The following is an 18,549-nucleotide window of genomic DNA, read 5'->3' as shown; positions in this document are numbered from 1 at the left end:
GGTTCTCCCCTCTGTGCCTGCTGTAGAGCTACTATAGCGGATTCATGACATACTCAGCTTGGCTGGGTGCAGAGATGTTGGGTCCTGCCTTTGTCCCACGTGAATTCAGAGTACACGCAGAAGGTTATTTTTCAAGTATATAAGGAAAGTTCAAGCAAGCTGCAAGCTAGGACAGAGATGGTGAATCTGTGGCCCCCAGAAATTGCTAGACCCCAATTCCAGTGAGAACTAGCAAGCATGATTAAATAATGAGATTAATAATGCAACAATTTTATTGTAAACCGCCCAGACTCCCTCCTTGGGAGGGAGATGGACGGTGATAAAGTTTGATAAATAAGCAAACAAACAAACAATATTTGCATTATGATGCAAAATTCCCAATTCTTGTTACAAGGGAACGACGAAAAACAAAGACTGCACTGAACTGTTGTGGGCTTCTTTCTCATTTTACACTGAGAAGTTGATGTCGGCACTGTTTTATTTAAATGAGTTATAAAGCCTCTAAAAAGAACTCTCTCACACTCCAAATAGCATCACTTCCTGCGGAATTCCTAAAAATGTAAATGGAAATCTTCAGCCTAACTTGATTAGGAAGACAATTGATTCAACACATGTTATGTATTATTATTATGAACACGTATGTGCTAAAATCCCATCCATCATAGATCTATGTTTCCCAAATTTCCAGGAATATTTTTAAAATGTACCCATGGATAAATATTCCTTTTAAAGGTCCCCCTTTCAAGACACTACTGACCTTAAATCTACTTCCATCCTCCTGAATGAAGTAATAATCCACAGCACTGACCAAGCGTTTATCCTCATCCAAAACCTCCGTCTAAAACAAACCAAGTCACCAAAGCCAATTAATTGGAAAATGACATCCTCCCAACATACTACTCTACAGTCAGGGGCAAGCAGATCAATGTCCTGAATCACATTTCCCCCCCCAAAGAACTGCTGATGAACTAAGCTGGGTGTATGAGAAAATGGAGGCTCCAGGCAAGGACAGTAATCCCTGAAGGTCTGAAACTGAAAGATAATTATGATAAGATAATTTGAAGCCATTTGTAATTTCATCGTAGCAGGTTCTGTAGTACAGGAAGAAATGGACAGAAACACTTTGACAACAAAAAGTAATTTTCTGCCATTACTCTAGACAGTAGGAGCAACAATTATACATACATACTTATGCTCTGGATTTTAGTCCCCAAATATTTCAAAATGTGGAGACAACATCTTTTACAGCAGCCACAATAACAAACTTACTTTTCTGGCATGTTCACCCAAAGAGCCATGTCTGAGCTTTATTTCTGAAAAGGAAAGAGGGAGGTTCATACCGGGTGCATGTTGATCAACCAGCCTGTCCTTTCTGCAGGTTCCTTCAGTCTCTCAAATCCAAACTGTGCATCAATTTTGTCTGTCCACTGGCTGCGCTCTAAGCGCCTGAGAGCAGAAAGGGAGGAGCTGTCATCCCTATGGCAAGAAAATGAAAATGATTTTGGCCCATTTGTCAAGTCTCAGAACAGAGAAGCCAACATTCAAAGACTGAAAAAGGTCTTTTGACAAACCACTAGCAAAATGGCTGTGGCTAACATCACGTGCAGTCAGAAAAAGCTGCAAAATGACACATCAGTCAGAAAACACCTAGAACAACAGTTTACAGTCTATTTTAAATATATATATAAGCTGAAGGGAATATTGAGATGCAGGAAACAGCAAGGGTAAGAATTCAGTTACAAGAACATTGGCACAGTTGCAATATGTTGTTGGAACTTGGGAGATGATCCAAAAACTTTTTAGAAAATGGAAGTGCTGAGGGGGAACTGATGAAACAGACTTTCTAGTGCTAACAAGCAATAAAGACAAATGGACCGCCATGTCACAGAATAGACAACAGGGAGCAATGGGGGTGGATGAGCAACAGACATGAAGGAATTTAACAATTGGATGTCAGGCTAATGTGAGAGTGAAAAAGAATTGATCAATTTTTATCAGTGGATAAAGGTGAAGCAACACAAGAAAAGAGGGGAAAAGACCATGGTAGTTGAAGAGCTTTCAGTGATGTGCCAGGGAAAAAGAGAATTTTTTAAAGGGCTGGACAGACAGGAAACCAGGAGATGAAGGACAGAACAAAGCCGAAGAGAAAATCAAGACCCCATGCCGCCTAATTAGTAGAGTGGATCAAACTGGTGCCCAGGATGGTGACCCTAACGGAGGATGATACGGTGGTGACTGTAAGGCACGGTGAAAGGATCAGTACCAGCCGATTTCTTGCTGCCCTAAGAAGACAGCAAACCCCTCACCAGGCACAGATCTGAGCCCTGAGGCTGTCCCCTTCCAGAGCATCTGGAAATTAACTTCGCACGTGCTCAAGTGAGCTCCTTCTCTGGCTGACGAATAAAAGCCGAAGCTCCTTCAGCGAGCAAGAAACGTCAAGAGCTCAGGTCTGCTCCAAGCGTGAAGAAACTCCCTCTGCGCGGGATCGGAAGCTTCCCTCGGACGGCCTCCAAAGAAGCCCAAGTTCATTCCCGCCACCAGCTCCAGAGCGCAAGAAGCTTCAACGCGACACGCCCAAGTTAACGTGAAGCGGCCGATCCAACGGGCCGGAGCAAGCGCAACCGCCGCTGCGTGTCACCGGCCGTGCCAGAACGGGGGAAGCACTTGCTGCCCACGCGCTGAGCGCGGCCCCCAACTGAAAGCCGATGCCGGGCTGGGTCAGCTGTACCCCTAACACCGCCGCTGCCCTTTGCAGCCGTGACAAGCAGTCAGGGCTCCGCGGGGTTCGGGCGCAAAGCCCCCCGCCGTGCGCAGAACCCTCACCGCGGCGCCTCTCTCTCGCCGTCTTCCGCCGCGGGCTCCGCAGCCCACCGGCGCCGCCGCCACCCGCCGCCGCCGCCGCCGCCGCCGCCGCCGCCCTTCCTCAGCGCCATCCTCGCCGGCACCCCGACCGCGTCCCCGGCGCATTTCGCGCCCTGCAGGAAATCTCGCAGGATCCAGTCACTCGCGGGAGCTCGCAGCTTCCGCGCCCCGAAGGTTCCTTAAACCAATCACATTTCTGCGCCTGGGTCTCGCTGCTGCGCCGCGACCAACGGAAGAGCAGAACCCCGCCCCTTTTCTCCACACGATCTGTCCGTTCGCTAATTCCCTGACCCGCCCTTCCCCTCTCTTCTCTGATTGGATGAAATGACTCCTCTCATCTTGATTGCCACCCAGATTCTCTTGCCCTCACCACACCCCGCGGCGAGCGGAGGCAGGCCGCCTCGCGGGCAGCCAGTGGCAGGCGAGGCGGTCCCCGTCCCGCCCCCTCACTGCCTGAACTCCGCCCCGCCGCTCCGCCTTTCTTCTCTGCCCGCCCACGCTCCCTGCCGATTGGCTTAGAGCGGGGCGTCGCCGTCGGCGGGCAGAGCGGCTTCGCGGGGAGCGGCCGGACGTCGGCGCGATGTCTCCGGTGCTGTCGAAGCCCAATTCGGGGCCGCTGTCGCGGAGGCTGCACGCGCGCTACCTGCTGCGCCTGTATCCGGTATCCCGAGGAAGTCCGGCGCAGGAGACGCACCGCGATCCTGAGCCACTTTCCCGGCGGAGGACGCCGGAGACACTCCCTGCCCAGACGGGGCCGGGCCGGGGTACCTGCTCCCGGCTTGGAATTCGACCCGAAGGAGGCGCGCTCTGGGCCGGCCCCGAGGCGGCTGCCGCGCACGCCTCTCGGGGAGCGTGCTTTGGATCGGGCCCGCGCCCCGAGAGGCCTCGACGAAGGCGCCGGACCTGTCGGGTTCGGAGGGTCTCCTGCGCGCTGAGCAGTTTTATTAGCCGAACCCCGGGAGCAGCTGCGTTTCGAAGCAAAAAGGACGAGCAGGCTTTCGCATCCTTGCGAAAGGGGCGCCCCTCTCCTTGCGAGTCTCCAGGCCGCGCTTCCCCTCCTGGGACCGAGCGCCCGCCGTGTTTTATTTCATCTCACTTCCCTCCGGGGACCCGAGGCAGGACCCCGTTCTTCCTGTCCGCACGGTGAATCGGCTGGGAATTGCAGGGCTGACCGTGGGCCGCCGTCGCACCTCCTTCGCTGCAGTTGCGGTTGGCGGTCCGGTGTATTTAGATCCATTCCCTGGGTGTCAGTAAGGAACTCGGCTTGCCTGATGGTGCATAAAATTGCAACATTAGGGCAGCTTTGGTGCATTAGAAAGATCCAGGGGGGTTCATTCAAAGCACCCGTTTGGTCAAAGCCAGTCCCGCTCTGCTCCTCCTCGGAAGTTTCAGAAAGTTTGTTCTCAAGGAAACGGGAACCGAGCTGTAAGTCTGCCAATATTCATTCCGTGCATGCAGCTCTGATGTATGTAAAGGGAGCCCCTGAGCAAATTCACTGAGAAGTGAGCAAATACCACCAGTCTGTCTAAAAAGGGGATACCAGCCTATTTTCTCATCCAAGGAGCTGCTGAGTCTGGCCTTGGACCTGGATCTGCACTCCCAGTCCAGTATTTTCATCCCTGGTTCTCTTATTTTAAAATCTTCAGTTCTCTTAATTTTTGCCTTTTCCATCTAAATTTTTATATCCCCCCCCCCATGAAAAACTTGCGATCTTTCTTGTTTTTTACCTGGCTTGTTAGTGATTGATTGATTATGTGCCATCAAGTTGGTATCAACTCTTAGTGACCACATAGATAGACCGTTTCCACGATGATCTGCCCCTAACCTGGTCCTTCAGGTCTCCCAACAGTCCACTCATTGCCACTATGAGTCCCTCCACCTGGCTGCTGGTCCTCCTCCTCTTCTCTTTCCTTCTACCTTTCCCAGCATCAGGGCCTTTTCCAGGGAGCCGCCAGGTCTTCGCGTAAGATGTCCGAAGTAGGATAATTTGAGCCTGGTCGTTTGTGCCTCGAGGGAGAACTCGGGGCTGATTTGTTCAGCGACCCATCAGTTTGTTTTCTTGGCTGTCCATGGTATTAGGAGTCTTCTCCAACACCAAAGTTCAAAAGTGCCAATACTCTTCGGTGGTGGGAAAAGGTACCCCCCTCATGCACTTGTAAGATGCATGGACTACCAAACCAGTGAGATGCTCCCCCCAATATGATCTGTTTGCAGTGCCCTTGTATGTTTACAGTGAGTTGAGTTGACCCTGAGTGGCAACAGAGAGAAGCATCAGCCAGGAATCTCTGGCCCAGCACTGACCGTATCTCAGAGATAGTGTAGGTAGCATGCTGACCTAGGGGGGTTTTTTTTGGCTGTTCAGTCGTGTCCAATCCTCAGTGACTGCCTGGACAAGTCCCTGCAGTTTTCTTGGAAAGATTTCAAAAGTGGTTTGCCATTGCCTTCTTCCTGAGGCTGAGAGAGAGTGGCCCAAAGTCACCCAGCCAGCATTTATGTCTAAGGTGGGACTAGAACTTGTGGTCTCCTGGTTTCCAGCCCTTTGCCTAGACCAAACTGGCTCTCGCTGACCTAGAAGGAAGGGATAAATAACACGGAGGTCACCCGGATGGGTTGATCAAAAACATTCCAGTGCCATGTTGTACTTTATGCTGCATCTGCCTTTCCCTTTGTCTTGTTTTTGTGATGTAGTAGGCCAAGGGTATATAAGCTGTGGGTCTGCCTTTGCTCACGGCTGCTCAGCAAAGTGCCACAGCTTTGCTGGGAGCCTAGTATGTCTGCGTGCATGTGTGCATGTCTGCGTGTGTGTGTACTGATTGCACGCTAGTAAAATTATGTTGTATCTTCAAAGTGGCTTGGTTGCTTTAGGTGAGCCAGGTTTTGGCCACAACAGTTCAGTGCTGTGACTTGGATTGGAAGGATGAGAGGGGAGGCAGTCAATCCCTGGTAGGGCGCTTCTGCCACTTTGCTTCTGCCAGCTCCCTTTTCCTCTCTGATCCTGAACCCATTTGAAGATGCACTTGAGGGAATTTTAATTTGGGCAGGGAAGTTTTTATTTTGGGAGAACCCTGCTTCTTCAGAGTCTTACCTTTTGCTTTCACAGCGTGTCACATGCCTTGTACTTTTTTGATCTGTGTAGGTATAGACCCATCACAGCATCTGAATGTCTTTGCCAAGGCCTTCAGGGCTGCTCTGCTGAGTGCTAGTCAGCGGTGTATTTCTTGACTGCTGCTTTGTTATTGTTGATGGTTGATCCTAGAAGGCAGAAGCCCTCCACCACTTCAGTATCTTCATTGCCAATTCTAAGGCTGGTTGTTCTGCCTGCTGTCATTAGTTTGGTCTTCTTGATACTTAATTTTAGTCCCATTTTTTCGCTTTGCTCCTTAAATTTTTTTACTAGAGCTTGCAGATCCTTTGTATGTTCAGCTATCAGAGTAGGCTAATGATTTTTTTTTCTCCAAGCTGGGAAAATAAATGTTCTTCCAAACCTCAGAAAGCTGGATGAGCAAGTTATTAACTTGAACAACACCAAGTTCCCTGGGAAAGATATGAGAGAGCTGTTAAAGGGGGAAGGAAGGGGTGAGCCACTGAGGAGGGACTTAAAGAAGTGATAGCACAGGAAACATGAGAAAGAAAGTCAAACTAACCTGCCTGGATTTTGTCTAGTACAAGATGGGGCAGAGAATAACTTGGATAGGCTTTTGAGATTTGGTTAATATATCCCACAACACTAAAATAGTGTTCCTGGGATCCCTGCAGTGTCTGTTTCTTAACCTGGCCTATCTCATAGGGCTGGTCCCCATATCCCTCAACACTGGCGATGCTGGTTAGGGAGGCTGGGAGCAATACCTGGAGGGCTTCAGGGTTCCCACATAGGGTCTAAAATATCTGGAGGTGGGTTGCCCAATCACAGAAGAAAACATCCCAGAAAAAAGAGGTCTTGTGGAAGGAAATGAACAGAAGGGGCAGGTTTGGGAGAGGCTTCTGGGTCTAGGGGGAAAGAAAGGAAGGTGGGCATTTCTTTAGAAAGCAGGCACTGGAAGGGGGTTACCGTAATGTGAAAAAGTACACCCCACTAACATTTTTGATTTTTTTCAACATATTTCAACATACAGATACTTGATCTTCAGTTCAGCAATATTGGCAGATAAAAGGGATATTGTCGGGCCTCGCCCAAGAATGGCATAGAATCAACCCAGCCAAGTTCAGTTTTGTATTTGCTTAAGCCGTATTGACAGAATCTTGCCAGACTCAACCTGTACTACTCTAACCTAGTGGATATACTCTGGGGGCTTCTAGGGCATGGCTATTCTGAATCTCTTCCTCTTCCCACCATCCAACTCCGGGCTGTGCTGTCTCTTGTCTCTCCCCAATCCTTGGAACATGCTCCCTCCTTCCTGAGGGCCAGCTGCATACTGTAGACCATGTAACAAATAGAATGTACCATTTACATTTTGTAGTCCATTGTGTAATTTAAATAAATGCAAATTTTGTGTGTGGACAATTAAGTACACCCCTTCATTTATCGCTACCTCACATACCTAAAATTAGAATCAGGTGCACCAGATCAGGTGCAAATGGTTAGAACATTTTTAGAGAGGATCTGGGAGGAGCCTGTCCTATTGAAACCTCAGACATTTACTGGTAGTCCTCGCTTAACAACCCTAATTGGGACCGGCAACTCTGCCGCTAACAAAGCAGTCGCTAAGTGGGAAATCATGTGACCGTGACTCTGCTTTCCGGCTGAAAAGAGAGAAGACCCACTCAGTTTCACACCTTCTGCTTTTTTTGCCTCCTAACCACTCCCCCGCCCTTTGGAATGCTCGAGTAGCTGCTTACTGTATTCTCTTGAAATCCCTTGCTCTCCAATCTCTCTGCGAGGGAGGTGGGGAGAAAAAAAGCAAGTAGTTTCTGTAACCAATCTCTCTTTTGCCTGACCCTGATTGCACTGCCAGCGCAATCGCATTGCTTTCAATGTGTAGAAGAGCAAACAGCTTACAGGTGGTCCTGGTTAACGACTATTCAGTGACTGTTCGAAGTTACAACACTGCTGAATGAGCAGTGGTTATGACCAGTCCTCGAAGTTCCGGCCATCTGAGTACCTTGGCTGTCACGTGATTGTGATCTGGGCACTTGGCAATGGTTGAAGCATCCTGCAGTCATGTGATTGCAATTTGCAATCTTCCCTGCCAGGTTCCCGCAAGCAAAGTCAATTGGGAAGGCAGCAGGGAAGGTTGCAAGTTGCTTGGGTAACTCTCCCACACCTGTGCACCCCCCCTGAGCCTTGCACTCACACCACACCACCCCAGCCACTAGTGCAACGTCCCCCACCCAGCAGCAGCCACCTACCTGCTGGCCTACTTGTGAGCCACCTGGGATTTGCAACTTCCCACTGACTTTGGTTGTTGGAAGCTGGCAGGAAGTTGCAAGGAGGTACTTAGTGGCCCACAATCCTAGCCTAACAATGGCAATGGGTACTGCAGGGATTGCTGTTGCTAAGCGATGTGGTCATACGATGTACTTTATGATCACATTGCTTAGTGACAGAAATTCCAGTCACAGTTGCCGTCATAACCTGAGGACTACCTGTACTCTCTTGAAATCTCTTTCTCTCTGATCTTTGCTCTGTGGGGGTGGGCGGGAAGGTTCAGGCAGAGGAGAGATTGCGTACAGAAATCGCTTGCTTCTTTCTGTTATGGTTTGGGGCTGCTTTGCTCCATCAGGGCCTGGACACTCCCTACTATGAAGCCCTCATTGTACCAGAGGGTGCTTGAGGATACTGTGAGACCATTTGTCAGAAGACTGAAGCTCAGCTGAAAGTGGACCTTGCAACATGACAGGCACCTAAACATTCCAGTAGATCCACCAAGGAATGGCTGGAGAAAAAAGAAATGGAGGGTTCTGGGATGGCCAAGTCAAAGCCCGGATCTAAATCCCATCAAGATGCTGTGGGTGATTTGAAACAGCCTGCGTGTGCAAGAAACCCTTCCAACATCACACAGCTGAAAAAAATTCTGCAGGGAGGAGTGGGAAAAAAATCCAGCCAATGTCAGAGACTGGTAGACAGTTACAAGAAATGCCTACCTGAAGTTGTTTCTGCCAAAGGGGGCAATACCAGGGATTAAAGCCGAGGGGGCACGTACTCGCCACAGAAGGAAATGGCATTTCTGTTAATTTTTTGTTGAATAGATGACTGCAAAGTCAGTTTTTCATAGTTTTTTTGTTCATTTACATCACCTTTATAATGTATGTTCACATATGTTAAAAATAAACTTTACATGGGGTATACTTACTTTTTCACCCCATTTTGATTGTATGCAGGTAGTCTTTGCTTAACCATGGTAATTGGGACTGGAATTTTCATCGCTAAGTGATGCAGTTGTAAAGGGCACGCGTCACGTGACCACATCGCTTAGCAACGGCAATCCTGGCAGTCCCCGCTGCCCTCGTTAAGCAAGGACTATGTGCCGTTAAGCAAGGGCCTCACGTGACTGCAACTTGCGACTTCCTGCTGGCTTCCCACAAGCAAAGTCAGCGGTGGCAAGTTGCTCCGGTAAGCTGTTCCCACCACTTTTCCTGCCAAGGAGCCCACTACCCAGGGATCTCATACTCTGCATGCCTAGCTGCAGCACCTGCCCACCTGGCCATGCTTGCGTGGCCCTGCAGCACCCCCTCCCCCACCCTCATGTGACCCCGCAGCACCCCCTCCCCACCCTTGCGTGGCCCCGCAGCACCCCTCCCCCACCCTTGCGTGGCCCCGCAGCACCCCTCCCCCACCCTTGCGTGGCCCCGCAGCACCCCTCCCTCACCCTGTGGTCCCGCAGCACCCCCTCCCCAGCCTGGCCACACTTGCGCGGCACTGCAATACCACCCTCGCCCAGCCACACTCCGTGGCACTCACCCGCTTGCTTGCCCACCTGCAAATGGCAATCACGTGACTTCAGGATGCTGCAACCCTTGTAAGTGAGCTGGTTGCGAAGAGCCCAAATCACAATCACGTGACTGCAGGGGCTGGAACTTTGAGGACCAGTCATAAGTAGCACCTGTTCAGCGCTGTCGCAACTTTGAACGGTTGCTGAACAAGAGGCCATTAACCGAGGACTGCCTGTATAGCTTTTCAAATATCAGCGGATCACCATGCACCACCTGTTGAGGGCCTCTGTCCCTCTGCCTGGGCACATGAAGCTCCTCTCTTGCTCTGTGGGAATTGCCTGCCTTGCTTCGGGTTCTGCTTGCTTTGGTTGGCAATGAAAAACAAGAACAATCTTTTTTTAAAGCTATGTGGAGCCTTCCAAACCTGGCTGGGTTTGTACCCAGGCCAGAAATAGGTTTTGGATGGGCATTTTTGCCTGGTGCTGCATTGGGCTGTGGAGTGTCGTGCTGAGGGCCTGATCCACAAGCAGTGAATGGGGCCCAGACCAAAAATCAAACTTGGTTTGATTTGATTTCATGTCAGTGCAATAAAAGACAATAAACAAGGTTACTTTCCAGTCATGGATTTAATAATTTTTCCTTTGCAATGTTTAAAGATTTCTGCAGCAGGCCCATACCGAAGGTTTTTTGGGGCTGAAGGGACCCCAAAGTCTTTGCTTTAAGCTGGTGTCTTTTTTTAGCTCTGGCTGAAGCCCTGATTCTCAGCCATTCCCTTCCCTTGAGAATACTCTTCACTGGGAAAGATCTGTTTTTAAAACCTATTTTCCTCAGTGTTTGCTGATCTAGGACACTCATTCCAGGCTTATTAAAGACTTTGATTCCTGCAGAGAATGACTTCTTTTTTCCTTTGGTTGTTGTAGATGATTAAATAATGTATTCCAGACTTCCTGGTTATATTAACTAGATACTGTTTTGAGGTTTGTGCTTGCATTTTTTACAGTTCTTTAAAACGTTAGGCACAGTTTGGTGTCATTAAGGCATCGGGCTAGAAACCGGGAGGTTGTGAATTCTAGTCCCGCCTTAGGCACGAAGCCAGCTGGGAGCCAGCCTTGGGCCAGTCACTCTCTCTCAGCCCTGGGAAGGAGGCAATGCAGACCACTTCTGAGAAACCTTGCCAAGAAAACTGCAGGGACTTGTCCAGGCAGTCACCATGAATTGGACATGATTGAATGGATTAAAAAAAAATGTTAGTAGCAGCTGGGTGGGGGCAATGGGAGGAAGAGAATTTGGGTCTGAAAAGTCATGCAGTAAGAAATGTATTCCTCCCTGCCCTGTGACCACCAACCCCTCAAGCTTTGGCTGCTATTAACAATATTTCGAAGCACAAGAGATCCAGTTATGGAGGCTTCAATGGTATATTTGTCTTGGACTTTAGACTGTAGTCCCATCTGGAAGAGTGTTGCATGGTTTGTACAGGAGCAAGCATTTTTCCCATGTGGCTGATATGGATACAGCACAGAGTTCTGTGCCATTCTGGATTAAGTGGGAATTGCATTTCCGAATACCACGTATTCATTTTACAATCTTGCGGCATGTAGAAACCTAGCAGTTCAAGGAGAAGGCTAAGTTAGAATTCTCTCCCTGACATGCTAGTTTTCAAAAGCAGGAAAAGGACCTATGGGCAGTTTTGGAGCTTGTACCGAGTAAATTTCTCTGCCCAGGGCTATGACTTTTGCTGATGTGAACTAAGTCACTTGATGCCTCCTACTCCAGCATTCCAGACCCTGATGCTATTCCAATGCTTCCTTTCTTCCCACAGTGCCTTCTTGTCAGCTCTAGGGAGCCTCCTGTCCCAGGTCATTGGGAGGAGCCAGAAAAAGAGGAGCTTCGACTGGCAGGAACCCCTGCAGTTTGCTGTCTATGGGTAAGTTGGGACTGGTGGAAGATGCTCACTGACGGCGCCGTCAAGCAACTTGCGTGGGCTGGAAAGGCAGGAGTCAGGCTTTGGAGGACACCTTGTCCCCTGGTGTTGCCTTTTGGTAGGCATGTACATTGTGTGGCCCCTCCACCAAGCCTTTAGTTTCCAAAATTGGTGGGGCAAACCCCCCATCCTGTGGTATTTTCATTGTTGGAGCTTGGGGGAGTTTCTAGGGCCAACCTGGATGCTTAATTTCTGGATCCTTTTTGGCCCTGCCCACTTGGCAGTGGGAGTTTTGCAACCCTGCTTTCTGGGGACAGAGGAGGGTCTGCTTCGTGTAGCCTTGCTCTTCTGACTCGTAGCCAGAATTTAAGCTGGCCAGAGCCGATCGCTTTTTGAAATCCACTTCCATTCTTGCTGTGGCTGCTGCTGTTCCCAGCTTCTTTGCCTTCTATGTCCTATAACTTCTAGTCCTTTTTATTCCGAAGTGCAAGCTAAAAGCTTTTGTTAGCCTCATTTTCTTCAGTTCCAGACAACAGTCCCCTTTGTTCTAGCTTTCCTTTAAACTCCTACTCTGGATTTCTCCCCCATTTTGTCTGCTTGCTGAGGCTTCCTTGCTCTCCCTCCATCTGTACGCGCTCCCCGTTGCCTTTGCTTGACGATCCTCCCTCCCCCCACAACCCAGCCTTTCACTTCCCTTGCAGAACGCGCTCCATTTCTCAGCAGTCAGGACGCAGCAGTGGCTGTCCATTTCCCCAGGAGCAGCTGGAATGTTTTCCGAGGCCTGGAAGATGGCAGAGCAGCTCAGCCAATGACTGATGCAGAAGAGTGGCCGCAGGGCCCTTGGGGTTTTGTGCAGCTTATTACTAAATATTAAGCTGTTTGAGACCAAGTTTTATAATTAGTTAATTTTGTAGGAGAGCCTGTTGGTATCAGCACCGTTCGCCATTTTGTTCAAAACAAAAAACTTTTGCAGGTTTTTGTTCACTGGACCCCATAGTCATTATTTCTACCTACACTTGGAGCAACGGATTCCTTCAGATGCCTCTTTTGCTCTCCTCAGATGTCTGCTGGTGGACCATCTCATTGTCTCCCCGGTCTTTGTGGCCCTCTTTTTCCTAGTCATGAACGTTTTGGAGGTAGGGTCTTGCTCAGGGATGTTCTGAGGGCCCAGGAGTCCTAGAAACGGAGGGCGCCCAGTTTATCCCCTGCTCACTGCTGGAATCCAGACTGACAGCTCTCTGGCCTCTGCTTGGACTCATCCGGTGGAGGGAAGCTTACCTCCTTCTGTGGTCGTTGGTTCTACTGTTCTTACTGGGAGGATTTTTTTTTTCTCCCTGACAGGCAATCAGTGTCTGTTTCTGGTGACCTGAACCCGGTTATTTTGGTCTCCAGTGCTAGATGGCAGAGTTTAATCAACTTTTGTGTGTCACTTTTTCAGGGATTTGGGTGATCATATCCACCCCCCCAAGCTGTTTTTTTCCAAGGCAAAACGTGCACAGAACTTTGCCCCCTTCTTCACTCTGGATTATTGGTTCTGTTGTCAAACAACTCAAACCCTTAGGAAGTTTTTTCTCATGTTTGACTGGATTCTGTTTTCTGTAACTTACAGTAAAGCCCTTATTCCATGTCCTGCACTTGGGAACAGGAGAGGTCTTGCCCTTCTTCTTGTGACATTGTTTCAGGGATTTGAAGACAGCAGCCACGTTTTTCCTGCAGTCTTCTCTTCTAAAAGGAGTGCCTTGTGGCAGCTAAATGAGCAGACAGTTCTGGACAGCATAAAGAAAATTGTTGCATCACGATCATGAGTGGAAAGAACATTGCTGCAGTCCATTCCAAGCAGATGATTGCTGGAGTTTTGTTCTCACTGGGGCTTGGAAGTTTACAAATGGATTATTTTTATTTATTGTATGGTGTTTGGGTAACGAAGAACAATATTATTAACAGAACAATCTAATAATACCATCAGTCCATAGTCACATTATGAGAGCCAGTCTGGCGTCATGGTTAAGGATCAGGCTAGAAACCGGGAGTTCTAGTCCTGCCTTAGGCACAAAGCCAGCTGGGTGACCTTGGGCCAGTCCCTCTCTCGGCCCTAGGAAGCAGGAGGAGGCCAGGACAAACCACTTCCAAAACCTTGCCAAGAAAACTGCAGGGACTTGTCCAGGCAGTCACCAGGAGTCAAAAAGGTGATTTGAAGGCACCAAAAACGGAAAAAAAAATGAAATCATGGGCCAAAAGATTCCATTGAGTTAATGCCCTTCAAGTCTATCTGGAGTGCAGGCAGTGTGTCTCTGGTTGCCAGACAATATCTAGAACAGTGGAGAGAGATCTGGAGGCCAAGGCACATGAGGATCTTTCAAGACTGTGCCCCCAAATTCCCAGATTTGGGGTTCCTCTTTCATCTGCTTCCAAGCACTCCTCGGTTGTAGAAAAAAGGGCTACAAAGTTGGACCATGTTCCAAGGAAAACTTGTGTGAAAATCTTTTATTCGGGCACAAAACCTAGTATGTGCCTCTGATCCCTGTTGCCCTGACCCCCCTCTCAGGATTCTTGCCATGGTGCTCCTTCTTGTGCCAGAAGAGCCTTTCTCTCTGGGGGCTTTTGGTATCTCTTGGATGGGGGCAGTTTCATTTCCCTTTGTGTGTCACTGTTTTCTTTCAGGGGAAGGGCATGTCTGCATTCTCCAGAAAGATGAAGTCTGGTTACTGGGCAGCCCTAAAGATGAACTGGAAGGTGTGGACCCCCGTCCAGGTTATTAACTTCACCTATGTTCCTTTGCAGGTAAAGCCCTCCCGTTCTTTCCTCTAACTTCATTTTCACAGATTGCTAACTGGATTGTGCAGGACAGAAAGTCAGAACTATTCACGATGAGGGCAAAGTCCACCATCACTGGCTAAGCCAACCGTAGCAATGGAGCGTCAGGTCTCACGAGTCCTTGGATGGGGAGCCTCCGGGCTGCAGGCCGGACTGGGAAGGGGACAGGCTGCTTCTGCAGTGTGGCTGAGAGACTGAGGGAGGCGTCTCTGAGAGCTGCGCTTCAAGCGAGGGAATCTCTCCCTTACATGGTTTGAGGAAAAGGATCTTCATAATAATACAGATAACACACCGCTCATGGCGGGTGTGAAAATAAAACCCCAAATTTAAATGAAAATCAATATATTCACTCCCCTCTGCCTCTGGAGTTCTCTCTGGGCGCCCCCACTGCAGGGAGGAAGGGCCTGTTCCGTAGGCCCTCCCCAAGCGACTGATGGACCCCGCTGGGTTTCAGCGGGAACTTGGGTTTATTCCCAAAACTCTGTTGCATGCTCCAGGTGAGACCTTAGTTGTTGCCTGGAATGAGTGGGCAACAACAGCCTTGGATCAGGTCATGCCTGTGCAGATTCTTCGATCGAGCAGATGTCTGGAGCGCTGCTGAGGTAGACAAACCCGTCTGAGCACCATCAGGAGCCTTTAGACATACTTGCCTGGCGCTAAGAGCATACAGTGGGCCCGCTTCTCCAATGTTCCCACGTCTGCAGATAGCTGGCCAGAAGCCCTGTTTTGGATAATCAGATCCCTCCTTGGTCAGAAGGGCACCCTTGCAGGGTTGCTGTGAAGATTATTCTAGGCACCTGTCAGGCAAAGTCACTCGGATCCACTCAGAGTTGCCCTCCAGCTGGGCAGGTTGTATATGTCCTCTCCCAAGCCAGTTGCACAGCCACACCCCAGCAAGGAGTTTAATTGCAAGACTTTACTTGGGGTTTCTGCAGACACTTTGCTCCTGGAGCAGCAAAGTCCCAGTCCCTAGAGAACTTGCCTACAAAGGGTCCAAGTAGGGAAAGCAAAAGTGCAGTCAGTCCACCATTCAGAAGTCTCCCCATTCAGACATTTCCCTGGCAAAGGCTGCTCAAGGATCAGGTGGCAGCCATGGGCAGGGGTCCTGTGCACCAATTCACCTTGTGCACTAGTTGTGCCCGTTCCTAGACCAGGGGGTTCTGCTCCCTGATACTTGTGCCTTCGAAGCAAATTGAATTGCATTCGGTCGTATCCGACCCTTGGCGATTCCATAAGCCAGCGCTCTCCATGATTACCAATCTTGTACAGCTTCTTTCAGTTGCTTTATATTTTGGCCTGCGTCTGCCTTGATTACATCCAGCCAGCGTGTTCTCTGGTGTCCTCGTCATCTTTTGCCACTGACCGTTCCAGGCATAATGTCTTTCTCCAACGATGTTGATCTCGTGACACGACCGAAGTAACTGAGTCTAAGTTTGGTTATTTTTCCTTCCAGTGACACGACCGGTTGTATGCGCTTCGACGCTTCTTTATTTGTTATCTTTGCAGTCCAAGGGATGCGCAAGAGCCTCCTCCTGCACCATAGTTCAAATGAATCAATTTTCCTTCTATCCAACTTTTTCCAACATCCAACTTTCACAGCCATATGTAGTTATGGGGAACATGATAGTGCAGACTAGTCCACACTTAGTCATCAAGCTGACATCCTTGTTTTTCCAAATCTGATTCATACATATCATTGCTGTGCGACCCGGTATGATTCGGTGTTTAATTTCTTGGCTGCGTTCGCCATTTTGATTGACCAGTGATCCTAAAAAGGTGAATTCTTCCATGCATTCCACCTCCTCTCCATCAATTACTATTCTGATGTTTCCATTCCTCGCAGTTGTCACGAGTTTGGTCTTCTTTGCTATTCTGAAAGAGGCCAAACTTCTCGCTTTCTCCTTTGAGTCTCATGATTAGGTGCTTTAGGCCTTCCTGGGCTTCTGAGAGGAGGGTTGTATCATCCGCATATCGATGTTTCTTCTGCCAATTTTTACCCCAATTTTTTATTTGTCTAGCTCCGGTTTCCTGAAGATCACTTCAGTGTACAAGTTGAATAAGAAAGGTGTCAGAATGCAACCTTGTCGCACACCTTTTTCGATCTTGAACTAATCAGTGTCTCCATATTGAGTTCCTACAGTGGCTTCCTAATTTGCATACAGAGATTTCACCAGCTTCACCAAATGTAGTGGCACCCCAAGGTCTGCTAGAGCTCTCCATAGTTTGTCATGGACAGCACAATCAAAAGCTTTCCTGTAGACTTGTGCCTTAGTCATCTGTTAATTGCATTACTGCAATGCACTCTATGTCGGGTTGCCCTTGAAAAACACTTGGAAGTTCCAACTGGTGCAGAATCGGGGGGGGGGTATGCAGTTTGGTGTTCCAAAGTTTGCCCGTTTCTTGCACTGTTATGCATGCTGCATTGGCTTCCAGTATGTTTACGAGTGCAATTCAAGGTGTGGTTATCACCTTTAAAGCCTTGCATTTCATAGGGCTAGGTGACTTGTGGGACCACCTGTCTCGAAGACTTTCTGCCTATTCCACCAGATCCAACAAGGTGGGCACACTCCTGGTCTCTATTAAACGATGCCAACCTGAGGGACTTGGAAGGTGTGCCTTCTCTGTTGCAGTGCCTGCCCTATGGAACAGCCACTCCCCTAACATTTCGATGGCCCCAGCCCTCTTGGCCTTCTGGAAAACCCCAGGTGCTTGGCCACCCCAACACAGATTTGCATGGAATTGTTATATCGTGCCTTGGTTTTCTCCCTTCCCTTCCCTTCCTTTCCTTTTCTTGAATTATTTTCATTGGTTATGGGGTTTTTATATTGTTTCTGTATGGATTCTTTGCCACTCAGAGTTATGTATTTAAGATGGGCTACTATATAAATGTTGTAAATGAATAAATAATACATCAATAGAGGGCAGCATGTAGTCAACCTTGGCTGATCTTGAAGTGTTAAGCAGGATCAGGCCCAGTGAGCACTTGGATGGGAGACTACTAGAAAATTCGGCACTTCTGGTAGACTGAGATTTTTTTGTCCCTTAAAACAAAAACCAAAAGAAATGGGGATACCCAGGGGGAAATGGGTGTTCTTTTGTGCATGGCCAGTAATTTGCCCCTTAACTCACTCTCTCCCTAAATACCAAATTTATACATTTTGGTCCTGCCAAATAGGGGGCAAAAACGGCATTTTGGAGGAGGTTGCCCATCAGTGCCCTACTCTAAGGTTGGTTCTATTCTCAAGGCCCCATTACACTACCATTTATTTTATTTTTATATCATTCTTCCTGCCATTGAGTCCTGCTCCCCGTTCCTGTTATTGGTGCCCTTTTCTTCTCTTGGCAGTTCCAGGTGCTCTTTGGAAACTTCATTGCCCTCTTGTGGTTTGCATACTTGGCATCCATCAAGAAGTGACAACGTAGAAGCTGTGGATCTGGCACGGCAAAAGAGGTGGCCGTGGCTGTCCCATAGGGCCGTGGAAGGAAGGAGCAGAGGAGGGTGGCTGGGAGCCTGACGGCCCTTTCCCTCCCTTGCAAGTTGCACTTTTGCCCCATCCTGCACTTCCGGGCCTGGGAGAAGGGGCTTCATTCAGCACTCCCACCCATGACTGTCACAACTAACAAGGCCATTTTATTCTCTCTCGGTTTTTTTTTTCTGGGGTGACTGCAGGCAAGATCTTTCTATCTTTTCTCCTATGGTGCTGAATGGTAATAGTTAATCTGTGGACTGGGATCAGAGCAGGCCATAAATATGTGTGTGCCTGGTTTTCTGAGCAATAAACATAATGAGAACAATCTTTTGAATTAACCCCCCCCCCCACAAAATGATCGTAGCATTGCTGTTTTTTATAATATTTCTTTGATGTGCATTCTGCTTTTCTGCCCAGACACTTGAGGGGGTTTATAGAGGAAAATAAAATGTGAACAATGAAAACTAGATGAATTTAACTTGAAAGGATCTGGCTAAAGAGGAAGACATCTTTCCTAAAAGTGGAAAGAGTGGGGTTCTGAGGGTGTGCCTTCCACTGCTTAGGAATATTGCATGAGAAGGCCCTTAAGTGCCCTCAGATGTGAAGCCATTA

At 48.7% G+C, this 18,549-nt stretch overlaps 2 protein-coding genes across 2 annotated transcripts in view; one reads left to right on the top strand and one right to left on the bottom strand.

The window, feature by feature from the left end:
* POLE (DNA polymerase epsilon, catalytic subunit) overlaps positions 1-2,933 on the bottom strand; it is a 57,460-nt gene extending 54,527 nt beyond the window's left edge. Inside the window, exons 1-3 of the mRNA XM_063315808.1 lie at positions 2,824-2,933; positions 1,341-1,476; positions 758-838 (exon numbers count right to left, since the gene is read on the bottom strand). Coding sequence (XP_063171878.1) covers positions 758-838; positions 1,341-1,476; positions 2,824-2,933 — 327 coding nt within the window. The remainder of the gene's footprint in view (positions 1-757; positions 839-1,340; positions 1,477-2,823) is intronic.
* Positions 2,934-3,431: 498 nt separating this feature from the next.
* PXMP2 (peroxisomal membrane protein 2) lies at positions 3,432-18,275 on the top strand. The gene is made up of 5 exons (XM_063315807.1): positions 3,432-4,005; positions 11,552-11,656; positions 12,627-12,789; positions 14,315-14,434; positions 17,814-18,275. Exons 1-5 carry the CDS (start codon positions 3,443-3,445, stop codon positions 17,880-17,882), a joined length of 1,020 nt encoding a protein of 339 aa, XP_063171877.1. The 5' UTR covers positions 3,432-3,442; the 3' UTR covers positions 17,883-18,275.
* The last annotated feature ends 274 nt before the right edge of the window (positions 18,276-18,549 follow it).

Source organism: Candoia aspera, chromosome 15 (genome assembly GCF_035149785.1).
Source record: "Candoia aspera isolate rCanAsp1 chromosome 15, rCanAsp1.hap2, whole genome shotgun sequence".
Classification (NCBI taxonomy): Eukaryota; Metazoa; Chordata; class Lepidosauria; order Squamata; family Boidae; genus Candoia; species Candoia aspera.
This window is presented reverse-complemented; position numbering and strand designations above follow the sequence as displayed.

Excerpts from the sequence above, each read along its gene's own strand:
- PXMP2 (XM_063315807.1), top strand. The coding sequence starts at position 3,443 with ATGTCTCCGGTGCTGTCGAAGCCCAATTCGGGGCCGCTGTCGCGGAGG. Across the intron at positions 4,006-11,551 it reads CCGTTCTTCCTGTCCGCACG|TGCCTTCTTGTCAGCTCTAG; the intron begins GTGAATCGGCTG and ends TTCTTCCCACAG. Across the intron at positions 14,435-17,813 it reads TCACCTATGTTCCTTTGCAG|TTCCAGGTGCTCTTTGGAAA; the intron begins GTAAAGCCCTCC and ends TTCTCTTGGCAG.